The 22945-nt window shown below is 36.5% G+C and overlaps 1 protein-coding gene across 2 annotated transcripts in view; it reads right to left on the bottom strand.

The window, feature by feature from the left end:
* KIF6 (kinesin family member 6) overlaps positions 1-22945 on the bottom strand; it is a 155500-nt gene that overhangs the window by 22587 nt on the left and 109968 nt on the right. For both annotated transcript variants that reach the window (XM_036381431.1, XM_036381430.1), the window contains exon 16: positions 8038-8088. In XM_036381431.1, the coding sequence (XP_036237324.1) occupies positions 8038-8088 (51 nt within the window). The remainder of the gene's footprint in view (positions 1-8037; positions 8089-22945) is intronic.

The raw sequence follows: 22945 nt of genomic DNA, 5'->3' as shown, positions 1-22945 counted from the left end.
TTGCAGATCACATTTAGGAATGCAATGCACAGAGCAACTGTGGGATTAATTCAATAGGCCTAGTGTTTTCTAAAAGTAAAGGGGTGTTCTACCTGCATTCTGCATTGAACTGTCTGTAGACATAGAACTGTACTGTGATTGTCATTACAAATGCTTGTGACAATGCACAGAAGCATTTATTCTGGACTGTACACTAAACTTATAGCAATGTCATTTGAAAGAATATTAAGGAAAAATAAGCATACATGCTTATCCTTAATTGCTTCTGCTTCATCTGTGTATAGATATAGATGGGCCATGAAAGTGATGTTTAACTTCAAGTTAGACAATAAATGAGGTTTTGAGCTTGATTCAAGAAGTGAATACTAACCAAACAAATGTATATGGCTGTACAAGTCTGAACAACTTTGATCTTTCTGCTACTTTCATCTGTAAGAGAGTAAAGGAAATGCAAAGGAAAGCATCATTATTTGTGAAATCATTATATTATGAGCATGAGGTTGCACTATAAATTATTTAGTTTGACTCTTGGCTCAAATAAAACAAAAGATGTTGGGCTGAGGCTCCTCTATCATGGATCTAATTTTATTTCTATGCAAATAGCAAAGAGATGTGCTAAGACACCACCTCAGTTAAGTGTAGAATAAAGACAAAAGTAATACAGAAAGTTTAGTTTCCACTCTCCCACATGGCTACTCCACTGGTCCTCTAAAAGTTTCCTAAATGCTTTTTTAGATGTTGGTATTATGTATGAATTTTCTAGAAAATTTCTGAAACTACAGCTATAGGATTTAATGTCACTAGGAATGTCATTCTTTAAGAAGATTAATTTTGATGTTGTTCTCTGCTCTGGCATGTGTAATAGATTAGGGCCATGTGCAACTTGGGCAGTTGTAGGGACCAGATTATGGTTTTGGGACCCCCTATCCCTACTGGCCACACTCCTGTCCCACATGGAGTGCCATGCTTTTACTGGTTCTCCCATGCCCATACCTGCTGGCTGCAGAACAGCTAGGCTGTCTCTGCTGTGCTACCAGCTCAAGAAGGAACAAGAAATACAGAGGTATTTAGGGAGTTCTCATAGCTCAGTTCTTTCCTATGACCTGTGAAGGAAAGGACATTGGGCTTGAAGTTCTGGTAGCTGTTGGCTGAATTACAGTGTAGTGTGTACTGAGAAGAGACAATCTTGACATATCCAGAAGCAATTACAACTTAACCACAAGATTCTTACCTGGAGATGTTGTATCCAACCTCTGCACATTTGTAGGATATTATTAGCTACTTGTTCCAAGTAATTATTTATATGCAAACATTTTTCAGCAAAGAAGGAATGAATTAATTTGCTTTAGCTATTTCAGCAAAAAATAAATGGCAGAAGATTTTTTACCAGACCTGCAGGTTGTTCTGAAATGCTGGGTATCACACTCACTATGCTATTTCATTGTTCACCCCTTGTCCTGTCCTTTACATAATCAGCTAGATAGAAATTTCTACTCTAGGTCTGACCTTGAAAAACTCACATAAATACAGATGTAAAAGAGCTCCATTTGTTGTTTACAGTTCATTAGGTTACAGAAATTTTTATTAGAGAGATCTTTCATGGAGAAAACCTTGACTGAAACAGAACTAGTCAAGCTGCCCAACACACCTACTGGACATTGCCAGAAGAAAGAAGCCTACAGCACTTTAAACTCTGCATTATTCTTAGTTAAACTTTTACCAGCTTTTAGAGCCAAAAGAGAGATGTACTCAAAGATATACTGAAGATAAGCAAACAAACTTAGGCCTAGAATCTGTAGTCTGTGTGCATAGAACCAGATTTATTTTGTGTTCACTCTACCTCAAGTCCTGTTTTAGAATCATAGAATCATTCTGGTTGGAAGGAACCGTGGAAGCTTGTGTGGTTCAAATTGCTCAAGGTTTGGTGAAAACTGAACCAGATTATGTCCAGACATCTTGTGAAAACTCCATGAACAGAGATTCTGCAAACTTCTTTGATGACTTTTTCAATGTGTAACTACCCTCACAGAATCTTACTATCTTAATAGACCAAACTAGAGAATTGAAAGCTTCAGATTCTGTCTTGTTAGACACCAGAAGGAATTTCTAAATAATAATACAACTCCCACTGAACTTTTCATTATTTCAGAAGTGCTTACTACAAGAAAATTTACAGAGACTGCAAGCTGTTCCAACAACAGTGAAATACCGAAGTCAATGTCAAAAAGCTGAGTACTGGGTAGCTGTGCCACAAGTTCATGACTCCTAATAAAAATATCACTTGATCCAAAAATGTCTTTGCTCTTTTCTGAGGTCTGATCGCTGTATTTGAGTGGGTCACATGAGAAGTTTAATAGGAACACACAAGTAATCTCAGAATTTTCTCTAACAGTTGAGGAGGACATAATTGCAAAGACTTCCAGTAAATATCAGTATTCTCGTTCTTGAAGACAAACTGAAAGAGAAGACTCGTGCCTGCCTCTAGAATTTAACCTTGGACATACTAAATCCTGCTAAAAAAAGTAATATAAAAAATACAGCAAAAAAATAAAACTACAAAACACTCTAGAAGGACTGGAGAGAAACCTGTGGAAAGAAAAGTCTGTGTGAGATTGAGGCCTGAAGGGACAGGTGGAAGAAGTGCCGTCTTATTAGAGCATACTCCTACAGTTTTAAACTTAGTTCCCATATAATACTGGGAAAATCCCAAAACATATTACCTAAGAAGAAACCTCAAGTGCTGTGGTAAGGCATCATTGCAGCTTGTCTAGCTGCTGCTTTGAGTCCATGGCTTTTTTCCTGATTGTGATTATCTTTACAGAAGAACTTGGCAGATACAAAAATAAAAAAACTCTTCAAGAGCTCATAGTTTCAGCCATAAACTATGCTGACTTGAAGCACAAAATAGCATGCAAAACCAAGAGAGTAAGTTTGTTACAGTGTGTAGCTTCACAGTTACCAAGGGATATAGTCTAACAACTTGTAATGTCCAAATAACTGCTTATATATATATATATGTTCAAAATTAATTGTCACTATAGTGTTGCAAGGATTTGATTAAAAACCACTTTGGTAAATATTTCTAAAAGTATCTAATATATTTCAATAATTGTACAAAGCAAATTCAAAAGTATCTGTATCTTTGGCAGAGTAAAACTTGTTAATAAAGGCAAAGCGGTACTGATTTTGAATTTTCATCCAGTTGTGATATTGGTATCTTTGTCTTAACAATAATGAAAAATAAATGTCCCTTTTAGCAAGCACAATCTTACCAGCTTTCTGTCACTCACAATTCCTCTTTCCTTTGAAACAGACTAAAGAAATTAAATTCATCTCTAAAGAAAATGCCTTAATGCCACTAGAGGTCACCCTAGGAATAAAAATCAGTGTGCTGCATGCACAAAAACTTCTACAAAACCACCACTGCTGTTTGACAGTTCAAGCGCAAATGTATAGAAGAACATAACACACAGAAAGTTCGTGAAAATTTTGTATTCCTAAGAGAAATCTTTCCCTTATTCTGAGGCTATTGTAAATTGACTACACTGGTCTCTAGCATATTTTAGCTCTTGGATGCCTGGTAGTACTGGGAACATTGCCTTATCACTTTCAAAAAACAAACAAACAAACAAACCCCCAACAAAACCCGAAAACGCGACCAAGCAAAAAAACAAACCACAACCTCCTTGAAATTATGGACTTCAGATTATTTCTCTAAAGTGCTTTATTTAGCCCATACATAAGATATCAGTTTTCATGATGGTCTTAAAACAGGCCATCTATTATTCTCCATGGACTATGCTGGATTTGTGTGGGAAAACACAAGCTGCCAGTTTCCTCAGCTTCTGTCATTTTGTGATTGAAAACACTTGTGTCTCTTCATTTCATGGCATTAGTAGAGATCAAGACTCTTCTGCCTCATATGAAAAAAGTTAAATATCATCTCAGTTACAAGATGCAAAGCAGTGAAAGAAACCAAGTTCATTTTATTTAAATATGGATTTATTTAAAGAACAGATTAACTCTGATGCAAACCAGCAGTTTGGAAGTGCTATGTGCTTTCCATTCACACAGATCATAGCAGATGAATTCAAGACAGTCATAATTATTGGACTAATTAATGTTATATATGTCTAGGAGAGGCTGCAAGGGTTGCAGAGAGGACTACCATACACTTCCTGAACATATATCCAGAGCAGATACAAACCATGGTGGACCAGCATTTCTAGTGGCATGAGCCACATTGGAATACTTCAATGATGGGTTGGATGAAATTTTGAGCAACCTAATATAGTGAAAAATGTCGCTCCCCATGGCTGGAGGATTAAACCTCCTTTCCAACTCAAATCATTCTGTGATCTGACACTGGAGAGCCAAAAGCAGCAGTTCGCCTTTGTAGCTTTTCTGATATGCAGAATTCTGTCAGACAACATATTTGTGTCTTGATGTTGGATATATGGTAGTGGCAGCATCAAAGCATTGGAGGAATCATTGCTTGAAATACTTTCCTAAGATTGGCTGGAATACTCCTGCAGGAGTACCCTGATGCATTCATTATACAGCACTGTCTGTCCCCTGTGCTGATCATGGTCATTCACTTCTAGACAAGGAAAGGTGAGTAAGTAGAATGAAACATGCTATAAAGAAATATACAGCAAGGAATGAAAAAGGGCATAGACTGATACTAACATCTTTAGAACAGGCATCTAGCTTTGAAAATGTAGGAAAAGATGGTACAGATAAAGCTGTAAAGGCAAGAAAGATAAGCAGGAATTTCCATCTCTTTGCTTAAAACCAAATATGTGTTACAAATCCAAATATAAAAATAACATGCCGAAATCTTTGCTCGCAGGCATTTGCCACACCAAATCAAATGCTGGTATGTATTTTCAGGGATTGAAACATATCTGTTGTTTCTGAAGCACCTCGTCATTTTATTTTTTATGAGGAATCAGTTTTTCAAGGGAATTTTGCTTAAAAAAGAACTGGAGAACAGCTCTTTGAATAATATGAGAAATATGGAATCTTATTTATAAATTTCAAGTTACAAAACCTAGAAAAACAAGGGGTTTTCTTATTTGGTTTGATTGAAGTTTTTAAATAAAATATTGATAAAACTGTGCCTTAATACTGAAATCTGTACAAGGGATGCAAATTCCTTACAAAGATCCACGTGTTCTTTTTTTGTTTTTTCAATTCAAGTAGCTTTACAAATACAACAGAGTTGGACAATAATTTGCTCCTAACAAACCTCCTCAGAAGCAAAAAGTTTTGCCATCAGGCTCTGCATTTTACAAAAATACTAACTTTAAAGCATCATAAGATAATGCTTCACTGGAATAAAATAAAACATCAACTTTTCTTCTAAAACACTGCAAACTCCAGGGAAAGCTTTTCTTTCCATTATTTTCTCCCATCTTTTCCACCCTGAAGTGTGTTTGTGACCCAGTGTTTTTGCTGTCAATACTTAGGCAGTGTGCACATTATTTCATTTTAAATACTACTGAAGTGCAGTTAAGCATGCAAAAGGAACTTTAGATCCTGCCTAAAAATGCAGTTAAGTGTGTTACTCTGAAAGATTTTAATAAAGATAACTAAAATTATTTATTTGCATAATATGGTATTTTTTGCAGTTAATAAAGATGAAAGACACACTGAGATGAATCCTTGCAAATTTACATAAACTATTCAATGTTTCTGGTAGTGTACTGACAAACTTTGAACATCCCTTGTCTCTGATGATACCTGCCCTCTAATTGTGTCCTTTTTTAACTCCCAGCATATGGTGTTTTAAAAGAGATAGCTAAGAGCAATGGGCTGAGTAGTGGTGTTTTCCTTCAAAAAGAAATCCACATCTTAAGCACAGTCATAAGGGAAACAGATCTACACTTTTTCAAATCAGACTAGAATAGTTTCTTGAAAAGTTTTAACCATAAAATGCTTTAAGTTAATGGGAAGAAAAAAAAGGCAGATGGAAGATGTTAACTTAGTGTGGTTTCTAGTTGAAACAATGGTGTGTTTTATTTCATGTTGGGATTTCAAAAGACCCTTATTAGACGTTTGACCACACAGTTTTCATTTAAAAATATCTTGATGACATTCTGATCATCAAGAAGTTCCTGGGAGACTTGGCACCTGTTACTCCTTGAAAAAACATTCATCCAGAAAGGCAGACAGGCAAACAATACTCCCCAACTCATAGAATAAATATTAAGTTTAAATATCCAGAGTATTTCAAATAATAATGTAACTACTGGAAAATACTTTGTGCATTCCAGACTCAATGAGAATAAGCAGACAGCAATGCTCAAAACAAAAAGGCAAAAACACACAGGTTGCCTGCTATGAGGTGAAATGCTAATGGAATATTTACACTGTGAATGTATAGCTGGTAAAGTCACTACTATGGCATTTCCTAAGGACATGAAAAATAATACCTACCTATATTATGAAAAACAGCTTAGTTATTGAAAACATCATTTGAAACATAATTTTTCTATGTAGTAAAAAAGTCAATGTACAAGACCAGATATTATCATTCAGATTGAAACATATATTCAGAATATATTATTTCATTTTTCAAAACACCGAGTAAGGAATTCTCATAAACAGCATTGCTATGATTTATCTTTATGTAACTTGTAAGAATGTTAAAAAATTACTAAATAGATAGTATTCAAACCTAGAATGAATTAAAGAAATAATTCCGTGTTATTCTGAAGATAGCACCTTTAAATTTAACTTCAGAGGAGGGAAGGGAAGGGGAGGAGTTGAACAGGACTCACAGCTATCATCTAGTCCTCTTCAGGGCTGAGCAAAAGTGAAAGCATATTACTATTAAACAGGGTGCTCAAATACTTTTTAAACAGTCAGGTACAGGACACTGATCACCTGCCAAGGAAGTCTGTCCTTGGTAAAGCATCTTTTCCTAATATCACATCTGAACCTCCCCTGATGCAGCTTTGAACCTTTCACATGTGTCCTGTCACTGGATAACAGGAAGAAGAGATCAGCAATTCCTTCCCTTCCCCTTCTCATCCTGATAAAATCAACTGAGTTTGATTCCTTGGCTTTGTTGACAGACAAAATTATTTTTAATGCTGATTTTTAAATCAAAATACAAAATGATAAAGGTATGAAACAATAACATTATCACCAAAGCTTGAGATGTATGGGTAAACTAGAAACAGAAACAGTTTTGTTATTCTGAAGTAACTTACCTGACTTTTGGAAGAAAATATAGTCCCCAAATTTTCTCTCTCTTATGAAGAGATAAATGTCCTCTATGTTGTGTATACATAGAAATACACATATCAGCTGCAATCTGGTCCAAGTTAGTTCCATCTTTTATGTGAAGTAGGTTCATGAAGGTACATTTTGGGATTCTTCTATGGATCTAAATGAGGGGGGATCTAAACTGATTGACCCAGAGGTTTTCTGTCAAATTTTGGCTGAAGTTTACTGTTCCCAAAGTGGAATTCTCTTATGAACACTCCTAGGCCATTTCAGTACAAAGTCAGTGAAATCAGTTTAAAGCATCTTAAACCAAATTTGGATGACTTTACACTTTTGTGAACAACTTACACAGACAATTTTAGCTTTACAGTTGTGTCAACAGAAACAGTGAGAATAACTTCTCAGTTTCAATAACTAGATGTGAGAGAAATTAATCGTATATGCCTTCAGCCCCCCTTGGAATGAGAAAAATTAAAAAGAATGTTAGATTGTGGCAACATGGCTGCTAGCTCAGCCTCAGGACAAATCAGTGTCTGTTAATGGGAATTCAGATTAGACTAATCAGAAACCAAACTCCCAAATCTGTAAGAATTGTGTATTACTTTTCTCACCACACATAAAATTAGATGCCTTTTGAGTCAAAATTCAGGCAAAGTTCACATGTTCTTTGTGGCATGGACTATTGTAGAAATACTGTGGCAAAAAATCTGTCATAGAAAACACAGCCTGTCTCCCAAGCAGATTCAGCCCTGGGAGAGAGTTTGTCCCTGTTGTATCCTGTCTGAAATGTTACGCTCTTACCTAGAGCAGCTCTCTGTATCTGCCTCTGGATTATCTTTCCTTTCAGATGGTCTGTAAAAGACACAAAATACAAATAATTAGAATTCAAAATGTCAAAAATCAATGAAGTCATTGCATATTTCCCACCCTTTTAAACTCCCCGTGCTGCTGGCCAGTTTTAGATGTCTTTGTGATCCATGGGACAAGTTGATTTCTGAGTTCTGTCCTTCTCTCTACTGCAAGTAAACAAGTTGGCACAATGTGACTCTACAAATACTGAAATTTAATTGTCCAGTAAGAAAGACTGAAAATTAAGCATTTACTGTCAAGCATTTTCACAGGATAATGATCTCCTATTGCTAGACACAAAAGAAGTCCAGATGGGGCCAGAGGACATATAGAATTCCAACAGACTTAAAGGTGCTTATGAGATAGTAGGTCACTAGTCCACCCCTTTGCCAGTGAAAAACTAATTCCCCAAAATCCATTTTTCCTTGTCTGTCATGTTCAGTTTTAAATATCCCATGTACTAGAGCTTCTGCAAGTTCTACTACTGTCCTGGTTCTGGCTGGGGTTAATTTTTTCAGTAGCTGGAAGGGGATCATGAGGTTACTCTGTACTACCTTATATCATTGCAGGGGGCAGGGGAAAGGGACACTCTTTCTCAAAAGAAAACATGGCAGAGGGAGCCATCCAATATTGTCTAATATTGAGGAGGTTTTCTGTGTGAATTTCTTTTCCTGTACCCTCTATCATTAACATTGTTGCTGTTACTGTTTATGTCTCATTGCTGTTTCCAGCAAATTGTTTTTATCTCAGCCTGTGATCTTTGCCTTTCTTACCTCTAATAATTCTCTCCATCCCACCACAGCTGGGAAGGGGAGGGGAGAATGGGGCAGTGAGAGACAGCACTGTGTGGTTTGGAGAGTCTTGGTGGGGGCACTGAGTTGGGCGGTAATATTCCTAAATCACGGCAACTGCTCAACGGGACTCACTGTGTAGATGTCATTGGTTTTCAATCAACATAATAACCAATTCCATTATCTCAACATTCCTAGTTAGACTCCCATGCCACATAGAACTAATTTTTATCCTTATTTTATCAATTTCCTACCCAATCTATGACAATGGGCCAATTTCCCAATTATTCCAAACAACAATTAGATTACCACATGGGAAGCCATTATTCAAAGACATTAATGGAACCAATAAAGGAATAACATAATCTTAAATATGGAATTTCAGCAGCAAATGTATTCTGAAGAGGTATGGGATTATGTCTCTCAAGTTTTCAAATTGAAACAATTTCTAAGCAGAGGTTTGTTCATAATATTTACTAAGCTGTAAATCTGGATACCAGGGAAAGGAAAAAAGTCCATGCTGGATTAACTTCCCCCCCCCTCAGACCTGTGATTATCTATATCATATTAGTATGCATTTTGAATTAAAAATATCATTTTGCTTACAAGTGAAGTCTTACAGAGTAAGCTAATCAGAGGCAAATTAAGTCATTAAAAGTTGGCAAATGCTTTACCAGAGAATATAAATAAACACTTAAATTCACAGGTCATGAGAATTAGATTGTTCTGTAAGCACAAAAGGACCATAAAAATTTGAATTTCTTTGGAAATTATGAGAATAGTTGTTAAGTATTTAGTAGCATTGTAGGAAATGGATTATTTGAAATACATTGCAGTATAACAGTCAAGTTTTGTTTTTTTTGAATGTCTATAGAAAACAAACAAAAGAGAACACTCTACCTACTCTTCAACTATAAAATAAACATAGCTTTTTATTTTTATGCTGAGGAAGTTTAATTATTTTTAATTTTTTTACATTAAACCAATGACCTTTTCTGTAATTAAAGTTACCCATAAAATTAGGAAAATATAGTCTGTAAAATTAGGAAAAGCCTTCAGCTACTGAGAAACAGGTTAAGTGAAGTAGCTAACTTCATCTAACCATGCTATAAAAACAAAGAAATCCTCTATCTCAGCTGTACTACACTCGACCAAAAAAACACATTCAGTTAAATAAGTTGATTCCTTTAACTATAGAAAAAACACCCTTGATTACTAATTTTTACTGAAAAAAAGCTGGTTGAATGATCAACATTCTTGGTATTTGTGCTTTGAAAGCTCTATAAAGCAACTCTGTTGATTTCAGTACTCAATGACATGTGATTAAACTGCTCCTTTTTCCTCAAATTGCTTTTTCCTCTTCTGACTATTTAGATCCTTGTATTCTATGGCACTGTTTCACACAGTGTGATATTATTCACTCAATTTTGAGCCATGAGACAGCCATGAAACAATTTGTAGTAATCTTGAAACTCATTTCAATGGATTAACATTAACAGAGGTGCCTCAGAAACAATCTATACATTTATAACAATCTACACATTTACCCTTTGTGTAAGGGATCAGAAACTCTCTGAAGAACTGTGAGCTGCAAAAGACAACTGCCACTGTCATTTGAAAAAAAAGGCACCAGTAGGGACAACAGGCTTTCATCAAGAGCCACCTGAAAATAAGGGTGACATACAGGTCTCAATTTTGTGAATAAATGGTGTTATGTCTCCTTCTTTAATGTTGCTAGAAACAGATCATCAGCAATCTAAATGTTTTGCATTTCAAAAAGCAATGAAGCCAACTGAAAAAAAGCAGGCCAAACAAGTCAATGAGAGTAAGATGAAGCAGATAGACAACAGCTTGCCATCAGTACAAAAATGTGAAACACAAGAACATTGGGACTGGGTTTTAAATGATCATAGCCAAGAGGCTTGACTTTCAGTTACATAGAGTTTAGTCTGAGCACAACAGGGATAGAAACGACAGAGGCTGCAGAAGCTCTATTTATATTGTGAGCTTTGTCAGACCATTCAGCAGTGTGAAACTACCCCAAATGTTCTTCTCTCACTTCACTCTAGCATTTGTACACTTCTGCTCCATGACATGGACCATGATGTTGCAAGAAAACAACTTCTTCTATTTGGCAGCTTTGTGAAAGAATGCGAAGTTTGAATCAGACCACCTGTAATCAGAGAGGAACCAAAGAACACTTCTCCAATGACTAGAAAAATAAAACTCCAGCCTTACTATTCTTCTAGCAAAAGAGTTTTCTTTTTCTTCTTTAAACAGAAAGGTGTCATTTATCCAATTCACATAGTTCAAACTGCCTTTTCAGGGCAGCAAAAACTGAACTTCATTTCCCAGAAAACTTCCTAAGGAAAAACTGAAATTGTATTATGGGAAAAGTAGGCCAAACACAAGTTCAGATTTGGGGGACATAGTTAGTATCATGAGGCACCTGACTATAATTCCATACCCATACTTAGCCAGACAGATGTGATTTAATCTTTTGATTTATTTTAATCCAATTTGAAATTTGACAGTTTGTTTAGATTTCATTTGGGGAAAAAATGTTTTTATTTAGAAGCTCTTATTTTTGACAAACCCTTAAGATTTTCTATATATGTTTTTGATTACAGTAATCTTGTTTTGTTTTCACTATAAATACTTGTGGGGGAGAATGAATGTTTCTGCTCTACTTTTCTGCCTCTGAGAACACCATTGTCCCAATGCTAGGCTTGAAGTTCATAAGTGACAGAAGTAGGGGATGATTTCGGTACCGTTGCCGGCACAAATCTTCCCTTGCAAACAAAAGGAAGATTTCAGACTTAAGTACTGCCTGTTCTACAATCTTCATAAGCACAAATATATACCCAAAGAAATATGAAGAATCACATTCTCATAAAAAACCCTACCATGTCTTCTGATTCTAAGTGTAAAGTTGTGGAAGAGGTAGTGCTTAAATGTGGTTTGCAAAAATTGAATTTAAGATGTGGAGAACATCACTGAACATATGGCAAATTATATTTTCTGAAGTTTCACCAAACAAGAGGCTAAAAATAGGTCAATAGCTGATACCAAATAATTTTTTCCAGCAGAGTCATTCTTCATCTGGAGATAATGGTCCCAATAAAATGTTGACTGCTGCAACTCCACATGTTTTGGCAAGAAAAGTAGTTTTGTGGAATTTAAGAATTCACTCAGCATGCAGCCAGCTGTCATTAAGGCTGTGATAAATCTGTTGGTTTTGGCCTGCATTTCTGGAGACACGTAGGTATGGAAAAGAGATGAGCCGGTAACACAGAACTTGGGCTTTGTGACAGGAGACAAAAGCAAGGAGGGAGATGGAGAGGATAAAATAGAATAGAGAAATCTAATAAGGAGTGATGTAAAGTAGAGGAAAGTGTCCCATTTGGTGACTAAATAGGACAGAATACATAACTTGAATAATATGGCTGTCCTTTAACTTCTTTGCATTGTTCCAGAGAGTTTCAAGGATCTGAAATTATTTTCCAATGTATTACAGACAAGGAATGCTTTGATCTGAAGCATATTCAATACAAAAGCGAATATGTTACAATTAAAAAAAACTCACTGATTTTAAAAAAGTTTTTTGTTTTGTTTGGGTCGACGTTACAGGTTTTAAAACTTCTCTTATGTTTTATTAGATCCTCAATATAATACTATTATAAGGTTTCAAAGACCGCTAACTCAAGAACTGACAGGCTAAAACCTTTGTCAATGATTTCTCATCTCTTGTTATTTTTTAGTATTTTCCTATTATTTTACATTTTTCAAGCCTTCATTTATCTTAATGCATCCTTTCATCATGGAGATCCTGAAACCTTCACCCCTCAAATAGGATGCTGTATGTTTCACTTTCTTTGTTGTTAAATCATTTTTGGTGTTACATAAAATATCTAGCAGAACATCCTCCTATGCATCCAGGGCATCTGATTCCTGGAACTCACCCTCCAGGGATTTTGAGTCTCTAATCAGGCTATATGGTATTAGATGTTGTTTTTTTTTTCCCTGTTTCTCACACTGCCATGCCAGTCAACAATCTGGGGGTGCACAAGAAGCTGTGATGGAACACAGCTGGGACAGCTGACCCCAATGGACCAAAGGGATATTCCACCCCATGTGGCATAGTGTTTAGTTAAAAAAGCTAGGGGGAACAAGAATGAAGCAGAGCCATTTGGAGTGACAACATTTGTCTTCCTAAGTCACTCTTAGGAGTGAAGGAACCCTCTTTCCTGGAGAGTGCTGAACATCTGGCTGTCAATAGGGAGTGAAGGAATTCCTTACTCTACTTTGCTTCCACACACACGTTTTGCTTTACCCATTAAAATATATAGTTTTATGAGTTTTCTTACTTTTACTTTTCTGATTCTTTCTCCAGTCCCACCAGAGGGGAGTGAGCAAGTGGCTGTGTGGTGCTTTTTTGCCAGCTGGGCTTAAACCATGAGAGGAAATAAGTGGGGTTTTGTTTGTAATGCAATGCCCCTATATTTGCTGTTGGACTCAGCTACCATCCAACTATGAAAACCAACTCAAGACTCTGAAACTATTAAATCTGATTCATGAAGTTGCATGCACCCACTCAAATCAGATAAGAAATCCTGCTGAATGAGCAGAAGTTAAAAATGCATATTCAGCAAATAATCACTCAGAGACAAAGAGGGGAGCAATCACATAACTTCCATGAGCTTTGTACAGATATATTTTTAACTGCACTTGAGGTTAGAGTTGCAACGGCTTACAAAGTATTCCTGAAAGTAGGAGACATTGAACCCAAGCATAGATATTCAAATGGAACAATTCCTCAAACTGAGGAGATTAAACAGAGATAGTTCTAGAAAATCTTACCAGATGTGTTAGAATATTTTTTAAAATCTGGTGATGAAATTGTATGAGAACACAGTCTATGATAAGAAGTATCTGACAAGAAAATTCATGGAATAAAAGAAATTATTCTATTCTAATGCAAAATCCTGCAGCACTAAGAACAAATAAACCATTCAGCCTTTCTCTGACCCAGAGAAATATTTGGGACAAATTCTGAATTTTCTTTTCAAACTTTGTCCTTCCCCAGTGGCAAAAACATGTCAGTTGGCTCTATTAGGACAATGTGCAGAGACAAAGTAGTCTGCATTAGTAAACTGGCTGAACACTACATCTGATGGAAATGCTTAATTTTGGAATACATGGTCGGCCAAATCCCCATGTAATTTGATAGCTTCTCATTTTCAGAAAACCCTTGGTGGCATCAGGGAGGAAAATATATTATTACAATACTCAGGGCCACTCTGATGCACATGCATTTTTCCAGGTATGAAATATGGCCCTCATCAGCATTAAAAACATATGAGTGACAATACCTCAGGTAACATACTGTAGAGTAAAACCTGCTGCAGCAAATTTCTGCCTTCTGCAGTGGTTTAAGATTTTACTGCCTCTCCTTTCTCCTCTTCCCTCTCCCTTCCCTCCATCCCAAAGTTTGCTGTCAAAGGTCACTGCCCCACAGCAGAGAATGTAGAAGGAAATGTCTGCCCATGTTCTGGCTGCTCTAGCAGCAGAATTTGGCACATCAGCACAATCATACCAGCAATTTAAGATGAGACACTATCATCAACTCAACTACAATGTCTGAAATACAAGTAAACACTCTCTTTTGCCAGCTGGGAAAGAAAAGATTGGAGAAAGTAACTAGCAGCAAAGAGATGGGCCAGACCATTGGGAGCAAGGAAGCTGATGGGATTTAATAGAACTCTGCAGTCAGGGCTCTCAGGAAGGATAACAGATTTAGAATTTGAAGCACAACCCTGACTTCTACAAATTCATATTTGCAAACCATAGCCTAAGCTCAGTGCATTACCAAACACACATGGAAATAGACAGTTTTTCCTCCATAATACAGGATACACAATCTCCTTCCTAGGAATTTAAATATCCCAGATTCAAATGGATACATTTTACTACCATGTAGGTTACTGCACATTTTGAGATTACCATTTAAAATATCTGATTGGGGCATGTTCCCTTCCTTGCCAGACTCAGTTGAGACAATAATAGGTTTTATTGACACATTTAATATCTTTGAGCATGATCAAATTTACAGACAGAAAGCTTATGACATAGCAGTCGCTGCCAGTCATTGCTACAGGATGACAATGCACTTGACTTCCCAGAAAGAATCTCTTCACTGAAAGGGTGTTCAGGCATTGGGATGGAATGTCCAGGGAGGTGATGGAGTCACCATACCTGGGGGCATTCAAGAAAAAGTTGAACATGGCACTTAGTGCCATGATCTAGTTGAAGAGATGGTGATTGGTTAAACATTGGACTCAATCATCTTGTGACTCATTGAGCTACTCAATTTACAGTCCTCTAAACTCTTGACCCATTTCTATGCATTTATTTCTAGCCTCTTTATTAAGTCTCCTCCCCTTTTTCTTCATATTCTTGTTAATTCTGGCCAGATTACTTTTGCTGTCTCACAAGATGATGACTTACACTTTACGATTGAAGGACATTCCTGTTTATTGTTTAGCCTACATTTCCACAGCATCCTTTATCCCACATCCCACATTTTTTTTTCTAATAGCCTTTCATACATTCTGGCTGCTAAAGAACAACAACAAAAAATATTGATAAAGTTAAACAGCAAAACTATACAGAAATTGACTTTATTTTCCTGCTGACATCATTCTGGACGTCGATCTTCCTCTAAGTACAAACTGTCATAGGCTACATAGGCCTTAATTGTTGAAGCATTCCCAAGGGAACACTTGAACTCTTTTTCTAAAAATCCAGATACTCAGCACTTGAACATTTAGGATAATCTACATAAAACACTAACGGCTCTGGACTGCAGCTCAGCATCTCCTTGAAACTGGAAATCAGAACCAATGCTTTCTGAATTTACAAACAAATGCTTGGACCTTTATTTTCATGTCCCAAGGTTGGCTGTCACTACTTATTTCTGACCAGGCATTTCTAGCCAAGCATGGATATACAGCAGCAAGCACACTCCACGGGACTTCAGCAGAAGCATACGTTATGTCGGAATACTCCATGGGGAGTGGATAGGCAGCTCAGCCAATAAAGTAGTAATTCTGTATGTGCTGTAGCAATGGCAGTTTGCTGCATTCAGGAAATAAGTGAACAGTTTTTTGGGAGGGGGGATTTATTTGGTTTTGTTTTTCCTTGGTAGCTCTCCTGAATTTAAGTACCTAAATTTCACTTAAGCTGTATCTTAGATGCCAGGGTGCTATTTTAGGTATTGTCCAAAGTGAACAAATATTCTGTTTATCTTCATCTGCTAGAAAAGAAACAGAAATGAAGCACATCTGGAAATGATCATTCTGTTTATCACATCTATTTGTTCATGAATTAAATATTAAGCTGGTCCAAAAGGCATGACTGAAAAGCAATGCCATATGGATAAAGAGCCATAATCTGTGAATTTAGTGCTCTGGATGCTTATATGATTAAATGCCACTTATCTCTTGATTATTTCCTAGAAATTAATGTGAAGAAAAAGAATAAGGAAAATAGAGAAATAGCCTTGTATACAGCTCCCAAACTTTTCACATTTTCAAATATGCAAATTTAAGATGAATGAAAAATAAATAAAGGGTTCTTAAAAGCACAAACAAGCAAAGTCAACACCAAAGGATTTTACCCTCAACAAGTTTTCTGGTAATAATGCACTGGTCTCAGTTAATATTTTAGGCAGAGAATGACTATATCTGAGTTTCAGATGAACATGGTTATTTTCTGTTTTTTCTGCCTTCACGGCTTTGTAATTTCTATGCAACAATTTGATGTCCAGTCTCATTTTGTGACATTTCTTCTGGCCAGAGCTGTCCAACATAAAATTAAATACTGAGTTCCAGGGCTCACTATATACTTCAGTTTCAGAAACTTAAAATTTTGCTCTTACCCAAGGAATTGTCCTGGCATTGAGCACATAGTGCTGTGTAACTTCTGGTCAGATGAGACAGACTGATATTAAGAATCTGACAGATATGACACAAAATTAAAAATAAAATAAATTTAAAAAAATTACTATGCTGAAGCTGATTAGATATGCTACCATGTTTTGAGGCCATGCAGATAAACATTTCAGGGTGATGGAAACAAGTCAGAGTAAGAATGAGCATATGACACATTTTTTTATTCACATTTACTTCGAATATATCTACCAAACCTTTGAGAAGTGACTCCTTGAGTGTCATACACATACTAGCAACCCAGTAAAATCTGAAATAGCTTCCTGTGAAGATGCAGCACATATTCACTGTTGTGGATAAGCCCAAGACTGCTTCTTGAATTGCTCATCAATTTAAAACACAACCTAATTATATATAACTGGTAAAATGATATAATCAGCTCAGAGCAGACATCTTCCCTCACCCTTAAATAAAGTGCATGAAAAAATCTTCATATTACAGATATTTGCTGTTGATTGCATTCCTTCTGCAACATTCACAATCAACTGTAGTGATATTACATGATTTAGGAACTAGTTTGATTAGAAAAAATCAGCTATTGTCTTTTAGTATGTGTAGGTTTATATGCCTGTGCTACAAGTCTGCATGAATGCTGTCTAGACATGTAAATGAACCATGAGATACTATGAAGAACAAATTTCCCTTTCTGTGCTCAGGAAGGAGTATCACTCTTGCAAAGTACTACTCTGAATTAGTGCAGATCTACTTCTCTAAAATTTGAAGGTTTGATTCTTCACTGTTAAAATGTCTGGCCATCCAATATTAAAGACTTAAATGACTTGGATGCAGGACTTGAGGGAATACTAAATTTACTGATGACACTAAATTGGGATGAGCTATTGACTCCATGGAGGGCAGAGAGGCCCTGCAGAGAGACCGTGACAAATTAGAGAGATGGGCAACCACCCACTAGAGGAAGTTCAACAAGGGATTCTGTACCTGGCATGGGGCAAACTTAGCTGTCTGTATATAGTAGGGAATGAGAGGCTGGAGAGCAGTGCTGGAGAACTGGACTTTGGCTCTCAGCTTATGGTAACTTGAACAGGAGTCAGCAGTGCCCTGGCAGCCAGAAGGGCCAAGCGTACCTTGGGAGCATCAGATAAAGCATTGGAAGAGGTTTAGGCTGGATACCAGGAAAAGGTTCTTTAGACAGAATGTGGTTGGGCACTGAAACAGGTTCCCCAGAGAAGTAGTCACAGCCTCAAACCTCAGAGAGTTTAAGAAGCATTTGAACAATGCTCTCAGGCACATGGTGTCACTCTTGGGGTTGTCCTGTGCAGGGCCAGGAGTTGGTCTCAATAATCCTGATGGGTCCCTTCGAAGTCAGTATATTCTGTGATTCTATGATCAAGGAAAACTTTTTGTACAAAAGATTGTAGATTCAGCACACACACACACACCTCATAGTATAGCATCAACTATCACCTAGCACTTTTTCTTTAATAGAGCAAATTGAATAGATTGACATAAGAACATACTAATAAATATGCCTAATAAAACAGCAAAATGCAGGGTAGCAATCTAGCAATGACTACCTATTTTCAGTCAAAAGACAGCTTGCAGGCAGAAATATGTTACTGAGTATTTTTCCAAGTTTATAGTCATGGCTTGATTAAATCCAATGAGCCTGGTCAATTAGTTTTAGTTATTCTAGAGAAACCTTAAGTAAAAAATGTTTACTTGGTTTCTTCCTGAGCATAACTTTTCCCCCTGAAAATAGTCCTGTTTGTAAAGAACAGAACATCATTTGTAATAATTAGAAAATGATTCCTACATATGTACATTCCAACTTAGAGCCAAAGAAAACATTAACATCTTGGGCCTGGAGTGACTGTTACACTAATAAGGTTCTTCTGTTTAAAGAATAGCACACCAGGGGAGCATAATAGAGCTGTTCAAATGAGTTCATTCAGTTTGGTATTTTCTGAATAAGTCATTTGACAAATCATATTTTCTCATTCTGAGGACCCATGCAGAATACATACTGCAATCCTGGGGCATTGCCTATTGTTTGAAAGTAAAAACAAACATATGCAAGCAACCCTGAAACAATAGGACAATATTTAGCATTGCCATTAACATATGCATTGCCCCCTGAAGCCAAAAGACTTCTACTTTCTGAAATAGGTTTGCTGAGTGATGCTGCAAAGACTACTTTATATTACAAAAAATGGTATCCTCTTCTTATAAGGAAGAGCACAAAAAAGAAAAAGGCCTTAGCAAAGCTACTAGAACTGCCTGGTTCTCTTACCAGTCTCATTTATAGCAGATCAGATAAGTCCTACACCAGCTAAGGAATGAGGAAGATAGAGCAATGACATGTGTCCTTCTCTGTTTTGAAAATGGCCAAAGCATGACTGTGCTGCAGCAGCAGCAGAACAGAAAGCTCTGGCACAGCTGCCATAAACATAGGTGTACCTCTCAAGGGAGAGAGCCTGCACCACCCACAGGCTGGACATAGCAGCCTCTCAATAAATCAAATTTTACCATTCTCCTTGAGGTTAGGGTTATGCTTAGGGTTAAGGTAGAGAAAACTTGAAATTCCAGAGATCAGGGTCAGTACACAGGAAGAGGTATGTCAAGGGGACCATGGCAATAAAACAACATTGCTCCATCCACACCTTACATGGTGAAAATACTCACATGCTGGGTATCTATGCCTAAGAAAACAGTCACTTTTTCTGACAAAATTAGGGAAAGGCTTAAAAAAACCAAAATGCCTTTGAACCAATCTCCTTTCCAGAGTATCGGTTACAATTCATTATCTGATCTCAAGATTTAAATTCCTTTATGGAAAGAAAATTCTTCCTTTGCAGAAAACAAATTAAAGGTTGCAATTTCAAAGAGGAACAATTCGGAAAGCCTTGATCCATTACCTGCAAATCATGGCATCCCATGCAATTTCATTGTTTTCCCTTTGGTGAAAATTATTTTTTTCATAGACATGTAGGTTATGGATATCTTCTCCCATCTTTTCATTTGACTCCATTGCCAGATTCTGGGATTTCAGTAAGGTTAATTTCAAGAGGAAAAATTACAAACACTCAGAAAAGGAGATATGATGAAATAAAATGCAATTGAAAAAAAAAATGGAAATAGTCAACAGGGTAACAGACCAGGATGAAATTAAGGGCTGTGAAAAATACCAAAACTTGCCAAAGCTAACCTCACTGAAGTTGTCAAATCAGGAGAAAAAAATAAAAGAGGAAGACAGAAAAGACAGGAGGAAAAGAATTGAATGAAATGACCTGACTAATCTAAAAAATTTAAAAATTTTCACCAAAGGGAAAACAATAAAAAGACATGAGATGCCATGAAATGCAAGGATATGGACCAAAATAGAAAAGAAAGCATTACACTCAGGAAAGGAGATATGATCAAATAAAATGCAATTGATAAAAATTAGGAAATTTGGAAATTTAGTGAAGACAAGCAAATGGACCAGGATGAAATGAGTTGCAGTGAAAAGGACCAAATCTTACCTAAATTAACCTCACTGAAGCTGCAAAATCAGGGGAAAATTCAAACAAGGTAAGAGAAAAGACAATAGAACAACTTTAAGAAAGGACCAGCCTAATTTGAAAGTAAAAAAAAAAATAATTTCCTTCCAAGAAAGGAAATGAAATCTTGAGAACAGAAAAGAAAGTGTTCCAACAGTCTGGAAAGGAGATAGGATCAAATAAAATGCAATTGAAAAAAAACCCATAAAATTTGGAAATTTAGACTAAAGGCAGATGGATTGGGATGAAATGAGGTGTTTTGAAAAGGTCAAAGAATTTCCAAAATTTATTGTACCGAAATCCCAAATCCAGGAAACAAACACAGACAAAATATAGGTGAGGATATTGAGGAAATGACCTGCCTAATTAAAAAAAAAATAAAATTCTCACCTAAGTGAAAACAATTAGATTGCATGGCATGCCATGAAATTTAGTGAGAAAGTCCAAAACTTGCCCCAATTAACCTTTACTGAAATCTCAAAATCAGAAGACCATGTCAAACGATATATCTGGAAAGAAATTGTTTTCTTTTTTGTCAAGTAAATTTTCCTGAAATATACAGTTTCAGAAATTAAATCTCGTGTTTTTATGAGGAATTTTTTAACAATGTTTTGCTCATTTCCTTTACTTCATGGCATCTCAAGCCTTTTTATTGCTTTCCCTTAGTTGAAGATTTTTTTTTTACATTAGGCATTTCATTTTACCTATCTCTTCCATCTTTTTCTTTGACTTCGTTTCCTGATTTTGCAATTTCAGTGATAATAATTTCAGCAAGTTTTGATCCTTTTCACTGCACTTCATTTCATCCCTATCAATTTTCTTCTAGTTCCTCCATTTCAAAATTAAAAAAAAAAATTAAATTTTATTCTTGTGTTTGTAACACTTCCTTTTCTGTTTGTAACACAAACAGAAAAGCTCCGAGTGTTTGTAACAATTTCCTTTCTGTTTTCAAGATTTCATTTCCTTTCCTGAAAGGAAGAGTTCTTGTGATTTCAATGAGGATAAATTCTGTAGGGTTTGATTTTTTTCTTTGCCCTTTATGCACCCCATGCCTTTTATTGTTTTATCTTTGTTTTACCTTTTTTTTTCCCATTTCTTTTAATGAATTTTGTCTCTTGTCTCTTCTTTTAACTTCAGTCCCTTAGGTTTTATTTGGTATCACTTTGGTAAGTTTTGGAGCATTTATAACTTTTTGAGTATTTATAAAGGAACATGCCACTTCCCAACAATTGCTCCCACAACAGCTTTGTTCTTGGTGCCATTTATGTTCCAGGCAACTGGGCAAGAAGCTGTTTTTGCTGCTGCACACAGTGTAAGGGTTACGCTTACAGTTTGTGTTGAGAAAACCCCAGAGCCTTGAAGTCTGTGGACACTGCAACTAGAAAAGGCATGCCAACTCTACCATTGCTCTCTTCACACCTGGTACCACCCACAAGGTGGAAATTCACCTTGAAAAATTCTGATTTTTCTGCTCTGCTGAGGGTTAGGTTTGAAAAAGCTACAAAACCCAGAGTTCCAGGGACACTGCAGCCACAATAAGCATGCCAAGCATGGTGCTGCCCCAACATTTCTCCCTCACAACTTCCTTTTTGGCACCTCCCTCGTGTCTTGATCCTCAGGCTTGGAAAATGCCGATTTTTCCTGCTCCACTTACGGTTAGGACCTATAACATGTGCAAAGCCTACCATAAGTATAACAAAGATATACCTTCTCTACTGTTTTCAGAAAGGAATACTAACACTTCACAGGCTTTTATAATAGACTTTATAGTTTTGTCTGGTTCTCTTTCTTATTTGCACATCTTACTATCAGCTTTCTGGGGACTCAATTCAGCTAAAAGAATTATTGTATTATAAATTACCTAGTCATAGGTTGTTTAGAATTACACTCAGCAAACATAACTGCACTACTTCAAGACAATTTAAGCCTTGCTCACTTGGCAGAGACTTTTGAGATTCTAAAAAAATTTTCACGTGAATCAAAATATGATCTGTTTATTACAAACAAGGTAGTTAATTGATTACTCTCACTATGAACACAGTGAAAAAGCAAAGAAACCAAAAATCATTAACATGAACCTTTCACTGAAGTTCTAGCAAGAAAGAAAAATACATTCCATCTCTCTGCCTTATATTATGATACAACTGGATGCTCAAAGGACAAGAAAATAGGTTGTGAAAACGTCCATCATAGCATTGAGTCTGCCCCAAGAGGATAGTAACCAGTTACCATACAGTAGCTACCTGCCAGGCCTGTGTGAAAGTCATGACACCAATTCTGCCTTACAGCACCTTGAGAGATATTTCAGAAGACACTGTGAAAGACCACACCATTTTAGATTATGCTCTACAGATCTATGGTTAACTAGGCCATAGAAATGATGCCTGAAGAGGTAGAAAAACTGAACAGAATCAGGTGAAAGTGAGCTATATTGCATCATGGAAAACGGGAAATATGTTAAAACTGAAGGATTTGTAACCAAACAAAAAAGTAAGATGTAGCAGCCTAAAAAGCAAAGCAAATTACATTTCCAACAAAGAAGAAACGGCAGATGGTGACA

This window comes from Molothrus ater, chromosome 3 (assembly GCF_012460135.2).
Source record: "Molothrus ater isolate BHLD 08-10-18 breed brown headed cowbird chromosome 3, BPBGC_Mater_1.1, whole genome shotgun sequence".
NCBI lineage: Eukaryota > Metazoa > Chordata > Aves > Passeriformes > Icteridae > Molothrus > Molothrus ater.
Note: the sequence above shows the minus strand (reverse complement) of the source record. Positions and strands in the feature narration are given on the sequence as shown.